The 10,856-nt window shown below is 33.4% G+C and overlaps 1 protein-coding gene across 22 annotated transcripts in view; it reads right to left on the minus strand.

Moving 5' to 3' along the window:
- The window catches only part of LOC127943228 (complement factor H), a 123,093-nt gene that overhangs the window by 69,873 nt on the left and 42,364 nt on the right, over window positions 1–10,856 (minus strand). For 8 of the 22 annotated variants that reach the window (XM_052539542.1, XM_052539536.1, XM_052539531.1 and 5 more), the window contains 7 exons: window positions 5,824–5,991; window positions 5,558–5,734; window positions 5,254–5,427; window positions 4,901–5,121; window positions 4,641–4,833; window positions 4,328–4,498; window positions 4,095–4,250 (listed from right to left, as the gene is read on the minus strand). In XM_052539542.1, the coding sequence (XP_052395502.1) occupies window positions 4,095–4,250; window positions 4,328–4,498; window positions 4,641–4,833; window positions 4,901–5,121; window positions 5,254–5,427; window positions 5,558–5,734; window positions 5,824–5,991 (1,260 nt within the window). Of the gene's footprint in view, window positions 1–988; window positions 1,178–2,958; window positions 3,151–3,816; window positions 3,988–4,094; window positions 4,251–4,327; window positions 4,499–4,640; window positions 4,834–4,900; window positions 5,122–5,253; window positions 5,428–5,557; window positions 5,735–5,823; window positions 5,992–6,069; window positions 6,265–6,768; window positions 6,937–7,033; window positions 7,217–7,360; window positions 7,438–7,540; window positions 7,647–7,726; window positions 7,895–8,093; window positions 8,261–10,856 lie in introns of those variants that run through there. The other 14 variants (XM_052539538.1, XM_052539543.1, XM_052539523.1 and 11 more) reach the window with 12 other exon arrangements.

The following is a 10,856-nucleotide window of genomic DNA, read 5'->3' on the forward strand; positions in this document are numbered from 1 at the left end:
AAAATAAGTATCTACTAAAACATGCAAAAAACGCTGAACGTGATAATCAGGATGCTCTCATCATTAGCAGAAAACAAAGTTATCTAGTAATTTCAAGGTTTGGTGTCTTTCCTTGCCATCTACAAATAATTTTCCCAATTATAACAATTATGTTTATTTTATGTGTATGCTGTTAACATGCTGATTAATGCTAAATGTAAATGGAAAAAAAATGTCTTGTCACAAACCTGGTTTGAGCGATCAGATATATTTGCAGCATTATTGTTTTCTGCAGTGTTTTATCAAAAAGTATCCATTGTTTTGATGCTTGCTTGTGTTTCTACTACTGTTGTTAAAATAACACACATCTGTCACTCTTAATGGTGCTTTAGCACGAAGGGCTTTCATGAAGTTTGGAAGCACATTTCTTGATAAAAATATTAGAGGATATAACGCTGATAGATCATTGCAATAAATTACCCTGAGCTCGGTTGACGTGCTATTCACTTTATCTAGAAATAGTAAAATGGTGCTGAATTGACCGCGTAAACCCAATCACAATGTGCTAGATGACGAGGTGAAGTATCTTGCTCTGCCTCTGCCTATATAAATATTGCATCAGAGCTCTGCCTACATTACACATTTTAGGTAATATAATAACCAGACTACTTTTTGATTACTTTTGACCTAACTCGTTTATCACATTGATTTAAATAGTGGCCTATAACCTTGTACCATATCAATATAAAAATGCAAAGAAAATGAAAATATATTCCATTTGTTGTTATTAAAAACATAAAGTACATTAAATATTAGGCAACGTCAATGTTTCCCAAAATGGGGTTCCTAAAAGAAATTCAGGGGGTTTGAGAGTTTAATGAAAAACTAATATGAATAAATATTAGACATTCTTGAAATTTTAAATTCACATGTAATATCTAAAACAAGATTCACATGCTTTTAATAACATGCAATAAATTCATCACCAAATACAGAAATGTAATCTTACCTGTACAAACAGGCTCATAGTCCCACTCTCCATCATCTTTGCATGTAAATGATTTTCTCCTTTCTTTTGTGAAAAAGAACCAATGTTTTTCAGAGCAGGTGATCTCCACACTTTCTCCAGCTCTGAAAAGGTTTTCCTTTGGCTTGATCTTTTGTATTCCAAACATGGTTGAGTTCAGCTCACAGGCAACTTTAGCACAAGACATAATTAATCAGAACTAAAGGCAAGAAATGAAGCATAAAAAATGTGTGAAACTAGATTTAATGCTTTGTCTTTTGCAGGAGACAGATCATTCTGGATAAAAATATATATATTTTTTTTAACTGTGAATGTCTTGTGATAAAAAGGTGTCTTTTTATTGCTTTTTAAATTAAATCTATTAAAATGCATTTAATGCATTATTATTTAATTATTAAAGCACTAATAATTTACTATTTTAATTTGTTGTTAACTAGTTAAATGTTTAAGAATAAACTGGCGGTTGGGGTCTAGGCTTTTTTTTATTTATTATTATTATTATTTAATGACATGAGGCTTTGTGACTTCCTGACCTTCAAATACTTCACACTTATGTATACAATAGAAATATATGCATTTGTTATCACAGTCATTTTATAGTAAGCATATAATTGTTGATAATGCCCTAGACAGGGGCAGGGGAATTCAATTTAAGTTTTAAGAGATTCAGTCTCTATATTTCCTTCCCACCAGAAGTCCAGACAATACATATACATTTCTATCTGGGCATCATGTATACTTTGTAAAAGAAAACAAACAAGAGCCAAAGCTGCAGTGACATCTGATAATTTTTCCTGATAAAAACCTTTTATCAGTTGACCACAACTTGATATAAATATTTAAAGGTGAGATCAGATGTTTTATCAAGCTATTATTATTGTTGCATTTGCACATGTAAGGCAGAAGACCATGTGAAAGAAAATATACTGGATTTTTCCTCTTGAACCATTTTTGTATTTTGCCAAAATAAGTATCTACTAAAACATGCAAAAAACGATGTACGTGATAATCAGGATGCTCTCATCATGAGCAGAAAACAAAGTTATCTAGTAATTTCAAGGTTTTGTGTCTTTCCTTGCCATCTACAAATAATTTTCCCAATTATAACAATTATGTTTATTTTATGTGTATGCTGTTAACATGCTGATTAATGCTAAATGGAAATGAAAAAAAAAAATTCTTGTCACAAACCTGGTTTGAACGATCAGATATATTTGCAGCATTATTGTTTTCTGCAGTGTTTTATCAAAAAGTATGCATTGTTTTGATGCTTGCTTGTGTTTCTACTACTGTTGTTAAAATAACACACATCTGTCACTCTTAATGGTGCTTTAGCACGAAGGGCTTTCATGAAGTTTGGGAGCACATTTCTTGATAAAAATATTAGAGGAAATAACGCTGATAGATCATTGCAATAAATTACCCTGAGCTCGTTTGACGTGCTATTCACTTTATCTAGAAATAGTAAAATGGTGCTGAATTGACCGCGTAAACCCAATCACAATGTGCTAGATGACGAGGTGAAGTATCTTGCTCTGCCTCTGCCTATATAAATATTGCATCAGAGCTCTGCCTACATTACACATTTTAGGTAATATAATAACCAGACTACTTTTTGATTACTTTTGACCTAACTCGTTTATCACATTGATTTAAATAGTGGCCTATAACCTTGTACCATATCAATATAAAAATGCAAAGAAAATGAAAATATATTCCATTTGTTGTTATTAAAAACATAAAGTACATTAAATATTAGGCAACGTCAATGTTTCCCAAAATAGGGTTCCTAAAAGAAATTCAGGGGGTTTGAGAGTTTAATGAAAAACTAATAATAAGAAATAATAGACATTCTGGAAATGTTAAATTCACATGTAATATCTAAAACAAGATTCACATGCTTTTAATAACATGCAATAAATTCATCACCATATATAGAAATGTAATCTTACCTTCACAAACTGGCTCATAGTCCCACTCTCCATCATCTTTGCATGTAAATGATTTGCTCCTTTCTTTTGTGAAAAAGAACCAATGTTTTTCAGGGCAGGTGATCTCCACACTTTCTCCAGCTCTGAAAAGGTTTTCCTTTGGCTTGATCTTTTGTATTCCAAACATGGTTGAGTTCAGCTCACAGGTTACTTCTGTACAAAACATAATTAATCAGAACTAAAGGCAAGAAATGAAGCATAAAAAATGTGTGAAACTAGATTTAATGCTTTGTCTTTTGCAGGAGACAGATCATTCTGGATATAAAATTTATAAAAAATTTTAACTGTGAATGTCTTGTGATAAAAAGCTGTCTTTTTATTGCTTTTAAATTAAATCTATTAAAAGGCATTTAATGCATTAATATTTAATTATTAAAGCACTAATAATTTACTAATTGAATTTGTTGTTAACTAGTTAAAATGTTTAAGAATTAACTGGCTTTTGGGGTCTAGGCTGGTTTATTTTTATTATTATTATTATTTAATGACATGAGGCTTTGTGACTTCCTGACCTTCAAATACTTCAAACTTATGTATATAATAGAAATATATGCATTTGTTATCACAGTCATTTTATAGTAAGCATTAAAGCAAGATGTGAAAAGACCTAAGGAGTGGAAATGGCAGCTCAGCTAATAAGTGATCATCTGCTTCCATCTACTGGTTAAAATGGTCATTTCACACAATTTTTGTTTTTAAAAGTGTTTGTTTTCCACAAGGAGACATACATTTTCTAAATATCTTTCTCTCTTGATTTTCCCCTACATTAATTATATTTTAAAATCTGTAAGAAGTTTTAAAAGACTTTAAAAACTTCACCTTGGCATGTTGGTGTTTCTTCCCATGTCCCACTGCGACAGAAAACCTTACTTTCTCCAATGATTAAGTATGAAGTTCGGCATGCATATGTTACGTTAGATCCATTAACATAAAATTCTTCAGGTTTAGATGTTATGACTGCATTTTCCACACTTGGAGGAAGGCCACAGCCTCGAAAAACAAATAATAATAATGCAATGAAATTCATGAACTTCAATAAAACTGATTTTAGTAGCTAATCCTATTATAAACATGTAATAAGAGTTTGAAACACTCACCCTTACACACTGGTTTCTCCCATCTACCATTGGTGCATTTTATGGAGTGTTCAGTTGACATGAACCCTGGATCACATTCCACATCAGCAGTGTCTTGATCACGAAGGGTTAGTTTTCCATGGTGAACACTGGGAAGAGCACCACATTCTTCCTTCCCTGTAAAGACCAATGACAGGAAGCACTTTTCAGTACACTATCATTCATCAAACTCCTGAGACTGTAATAAAACTCACGGATGCAGCGAGCCTCGCCAGACAGAGATCCTTTTCTACATGTAACTGAATCCCACCAGTTCCCAGTGAATGGTTTATAACCCGGGTCGCAGGAGTATAAGATTTCTTTCTTGTTGGAGGGGTCGATGTATATGAACCCATTTTCCACGGATAGATTAGGACACAGCATTTCTGTGAGAAAACAATTTCAAAATTCTGATTTAATATGTTTTTGAGTGCAGATATGTGATTAATTAATTGATTAATGAATCAAGCTGTACCACGATATTCAATGAAATTAAAGGGAAAAAAAAGTCAATAAAATGTAACATACCAGAGCATTGCGGTATGCTTGTCCAGTGGCCCTGGGATTCACAGGTGATTTGTACAGACTCCTCTGGTTCAAATCCTGGATGACAATTATATTGTATACTTGAATTGATTCTATAGTATGATCTCTGAGGTCCCTCGATCTCTGCATTTGTGATGTTGGGTGCTGCACACATTTCTGTAAAACATCCATCAAACTAATAAAAAAATCATCAATGCACAGATACATAATTTGATTGGATATATAAAAAAAATTTGTTTCACCACATTCAATGGAATTAGAGGCAACATGCCAATTAACTGTAAGATACCAGAGCATTGCTTTATGCCTCTCCACTGGCCCTCGTGATCACAGGTGATTTGTACAAACTCCTCTGGTTCAAATCCAGGATGACATTTATATTGTATATTTGAATAGATTTTATAGTATGATTTATGACCTCCCTCAATCTCTGCATTTGTGATGGTGGGTGTTGCACACATTTCTGTAAAACATCCATCAAACTAATAAAAAAACATGAATGCACAGATACATAATATGATTGGATATTTTAAAAATTATTGTTTCACTATATTCAATGGAATTAGAGGCAACATGTCAATAAACTGTAACATACTTGTGCATTGCTGTATGTCTCTCCACTGGCCCTCGCGATCACAGGTGATTTGTACAGGCTTCTCTGGTTCAAATCCAGAGCGACATTTATATTGTATATTTGAATAGATTCTATAGTATGATCTATGACCTCGCTCAATCTCTGCATTTGTGATGGTGGGTGCTGCACACATTTCTGTAAAACATCCATCAAACTAATAAAAAATCATGAATGCCAGATACATAATTTGATTGATATATCAAAAAGTATTGTTTCACCACATTCAATGGAATTAGAGGCAACATGTCAATAAACTGTAAGATACCAGTGCATTGCTTTATGCCTCTCCACTGGCCCTCGCGATCACAGGTGATTTGTACAGACTCTTCTGGTTCAAATCCAGAGCGACATTTATATTGTATTCTTGAATTAATTTTATAGTTTGATCTTTGAAGTCCCACAATATCTGCATTTGGAATGTTAGGTGCTGCACACACTATTTCTAAAAAAAGAAAAAAAAAACATCAACACAATTTAAAATGTTGTATTATGTTAGTAGCAAAGATTGTAATATTCTACAGCAGAACACACCAGTACACAGTGGTTTTGGTGTCCATCCGTCTCGTGTACATGTGGCTTCTGCTTCTGTTCCACGATAACCATTCACACAAGTGTAAGATTGTTTTTCTCCTAATTTCATTGTTCTCCAGTAGTATGGTCTAGACACAAGCTGGTCACGTGGATCATCACATGTTATCTCTGAAACATGATTCACATGCTTTAATAACATGCAATAAATTAATCACCAAATCCAGAAATGTTTCTCTATAATCTTACCTGCACAAACAGGCTCATTGTCCCACTCTCCATTATCTTTGCATGTAAACCTTTTTTTGGTTTCTTTTGTACCAAACAACCAGTGTTTTTCAGAGCAGGTGATATCCACACTTTCTCTAGCTCTGAAAATAGTTTTTCCATATGGAATTATAATTTTTACTCCAAATGTGGTTGACTTCAGCACACAGTTTACTTCTGTACAAGACATAATCAGAACTAAAGGTAAGAAATGAAGCATCAAGATATATATATATATATATATATATATATATATATATATATATATATATATATATATATATACACACACACATTAATTTGATTATGATAATTTGATAATTTGATTAAAAAACTATAATTTGATAAAAAAAAAAAACCTTTAACATTAAAATCTAAAAAAACAACACACTGGGACCTTATTCATCAAGCTCGAACTTGAAGTTAAAATAAAAGTCAAACTAAGATTAAACCATTTTTTTAAATGTAAAGTCACTTTAGCCATATTCAGTTGATTGACAACTTAATTTTTAGTTTTGTTTTTGAAGTTGACAATTTTCATTTAAGGTTAATGACTATTTTTTTTTACTATATTATAGTTTATGTGTGACCCTACCAAGGTTTTTTTTTTTTTTTCATTATGAAAGTATTTGAGTATTATTTCCCATATGAACAGTTTATTATGTAACACTGGTGGATTACCATCACATTCTGGTCTCAGAGTCCAGCCAAATTTAGCACATTTGGGGATTCCCTCTCTGGGCTTGAAAGTTTCATCGCATTTGTAGTTTAATGGGGCACCTTTCTTGTATTCTGGCTGTTTATCAACAACATTTCCATTTGGTATGACAGGTGCTGTACATGTTATGTCTGTATGAAAAGTGAGAGAAACAATAATAAAAAATGTGGAGACATCTGTGATATTTGGGTGAATATATATATATAAATGAAATGAAATGAAATGAACCTTTGCACTTTGGAACAACGGCACTCCATTTTCCCGTCTCTTCGCAGTGAATTTCACTACTTCCGTCTATCATTTTGTCAGAAGATACACACTCGAAGCGAATAACATCACCATAACTTCCCTCCTCTGTGTTACCCGACGCAGTCACCTCCTCATCTGTGCGGATGGCTGGACATTTCACCACTGAATATGAAAATAAAGAAAAATAAAGAAACCAACAGAGACCAGTCACTCAATAATACATCAATAAATCTTTTTAATTTTCATTCTCTTCTAGCTTATGAGTCACTATTCTATGATGGAGACAGTGACTTTGGTAAATCTTACCCTCACAGACAGGGACAGTGTTGTCCCATCCTTGAGCTCTGCAGGTACGCTGATTGATTCTGCTTGCCATTTCATACCTGTGAACACAATGTTTTTACAAGTATAAGGACTATCAAACTCAAGAGCTAAGTATAAATTTCATTTGATAAAAGATAATAAAAAGAGCATAAGAATATTTACCCTTTGTTGCACTTATACACCACTGTTGCTCCAAAAACAAACTCTGTCCCCTCTGTGAGTTCAAAATCACCATTTGGTGTGTCGCCTGGATGATTACATTTTTTCTCTGCAGAAATCAAAGAAGTTTTACTTTACATGGTAACATTGATTTAATAACTATGTTATTAGTATTGACAGTTCTCTTACTTGCACATGGTCGCCCAATGGTTTTTTTCCATTCTCCTTTTTCACATTTTAATTTATAAAAGCCAGTATAACCTGTCATGCAGTTCACTTTCACTGTTTGATCATCAGCGTATGAAGCTTTCTCAACTGGTTCTGTGTTTTCATATTCAATGTTCTCTCGAAAACATTCTGTGAAGAACATACAAAAAAGACATAACTGTTTTTTGTATAATAAATGCACAAGTAGTCAACAATCTATAAAGCCACATGAATGTACAGTTAAATGTTTTGGTAAATGCATATAATATAACATTTATACTGAAGTCAGTTAAATCTAAATGAAAAAGAAATGTAAATTAATAGTGCCAACTACAACAAAATCACTTGCCTTGACATTGGGTACAATTTAAGAAAAACAACAAAAAGCCGAAGCCGAGGAGTTTTACAGGATCTCTCATTCTGAGCTCAGTTCACAAATACTTTGTTTCTGGTGAGTCTCTTGTCTGCTGTGGATCAACAAGTAAATCATTTACAAGTGTCAAAAGAATGTATTTCTTATGCCAGACCTCTCTGAGCACAAGCAATACTTCAGAAAATATATAAATAAAACTTATCTGATGCGGCAAACCATCTTTGTTATTTGGACACACCAAAAAAAAAAAAAAAAAAAAAAAAAAACCTTAGAGAAGTGAAACTTCTTGAGTCAAAAGCCAGATTCTAAAGTAACTGCCATATTAACTGTGTAATCCTGTTAGATGTTTTTAACTGGTTCTTATTTTTTATATATTGATTCAAGAAGAACATTATGTGATGAATGTATCTGTTTCATTAGAATTGAGTGAGATGAAAGAAGAGTCACAACACTTTCAAGTCTTCAAACATTACAATAGTACAAGCATTGCAAAATATATTTAACCATGGCATTGTGAAATGTGTTCATTAGAATTGAGCAATCTGTTGAACTGACAAACAAAAGACAGAAGAAGTGTTTGACACATATCTGTCTTTGCTTAAATTGCTCTTATCTTCTAGATGACCTGCTGGTTCTCCTTGTCTCACAATGAAAACTGTTGTTGTTTATAACATTAAAAGTCGAATGTCATTTACTGGATCTGACAGTGTGGACTTGGTAAACACTGACATGTTAAACTCAAAGGTCGTTAACTTTATTTGTATATGGTTTGCATGTGCTAACAGAGTCTCGGCAGAAGCAATGAATACATTTTAAATCGGGCCTCTTTTTATTTGTATTTTATTTAATTGTTTTGAGGTGTGCAGTTTTATAGGTTTTAGAACATAAATTGATTGCCCTCCTCACAAATCAACTGTTGTTTTTCACTGGCATGTCTCTTTGACTATAGTGCATCTTTGAGCCTATATTTAGTATAAGTAAAATAGTTAAGTATTATTAAAATCAGAAGCTCTAAGACTTTTACTCAAGTTGTTTTGGAATTGGTGAGTTGTAACGGAGTCAAACCGGTAGTCTAGAAATAGGGCGATAATTATTTAAACCAGAAGGTTCTTCCCTCTTTAATAGTGGCATAAACATACCTGATTTCCAAGACAGTGGAAAAAAATACTAGTTAAGCTCACATTAAAAATCATCGCAATAGGTTCGGCAATAACACCTGCAGACACTTTTTTTTTTGTAAACTGGACCAATTTTGTCAGCACCTAACCCTGCCTAAAACATATATTTCTTGAAAATGATCCTTCGATTCTGACTGGTTGATTGGAATGTTGTTCCAGGATCAACAAGGATGTTGATCCAGGAACATGTTGTACTTGGTGAAATCATGTTCAACTTATGTGCCCATGTGGAACACAGATTAGTCCTGCCACTTTAAGAAGTTACTCCTAATGTCAGCTTGTTAGGGTTACTGTATAAGACACCTGTCTACGAAATATATCTCTTCCATTCCAACTTCTCACACCACTATTTGCATGACCAAAGCTTTCATAGGATACCATGAGCTGTCAAAGATGTTAGAAACAATATTGTAGATATGCACAAGACTTGAATGGGCTACAAGAACATCAGAAAGTAGCTTGGTGTGATTATTCGTAAATGGAAGAAATACAAAAAACTATTAACTGGCCTTGGTCTGGGGGTCCATGCAAATGTTGTAAGTTTATACAGACAGTTATCGAGAAACTACTGTGAGTTTTGATCACTATTAATTTGATATACTATGGCACAGGTATGTTAAATCCACTAGCCAATTTTCATTGGCATTTTCTCTTAAACTCAGAGATGATTGGCCTCCCAAGTGAGACCCCATATGTCGTTCAACATAACTAGTACTGACCGACAGATAGGGAACTGTGCATTTCTATGGCAACACTATCGACACCTAAATTAATCTGCAGCAGTCAGGTACAGTTACGTGAAACAAGTAGAAGCTCTCAGAAAATTCCCAGATTAGAGATGGTAATTATGAGTTCTACAAGGCCATTCATTATTTTTCCAAGTTGGAATCTTGTAATTATGGCAAATACAACATGGGATGAAAACATATTAATACATACACTTATACATACTGTACCTGGTTTAATGTAAAAAGAGCTGGCCTTTGGGTATTGTCAGGCTTGTCATTGACAACTTTTCTGTGAAGAGCAAACATTAAAGTTAGTCTTTATAAGGGGTATCTGACGTAAGGGTTTACATGAAATTTTTCAGTGTACCTGTGATCCTCCTCAGAAGAGGTTTCAGTTAACCCACATGACACACAGCTGACCTGGAGTTTTGCAGTGAGGTGGCATGACTGTTCATTTTAGACCATAAAGTAATTTAAATGTATGTAGATACCTGATGGGAAGAACAACATTGTTTCATTCTTGTACAACTCCCAAGATTGAACTTAGAGACAGTGTTTCACAGACAGAGCTTAGCTTAAGCCAGGACTAGGCCTAGGTTAAATCAGGATATTTAAATAACTTATATAAAACTGCCATAAGAACTTTATTGGTGTATTTAAGATGTGCCAGTACAATATATTTTTAGTTAAGACAGCTTAAATGTTCATTTTAGTTTGAGACTGTCCTGTGAATCCGAGGGGTAACGTTAATGTTTATATTGCGTTTTAATCTCTCTTTTCACAGTTATGAGGCATTTCTTCCATTTATTCTTCCTTCGATAACAAGATAGTCA

This window comes from Carassius gibelio, chromosome A22 (genome assembly GCF_023724105.1).
Source record: "Carassius gibelio isolate Cgi1373 ecotype wild population from Czech Republic chromosome A22, carGib1.2-hapl.c, whole genome shotgun sequence".
Lineage (NCBI taxonomy): Eukaryota > Metazoa > Chordata > Actinopteri > Cypriniformes > Cyprinidae > Carassius > Carassius gibelio.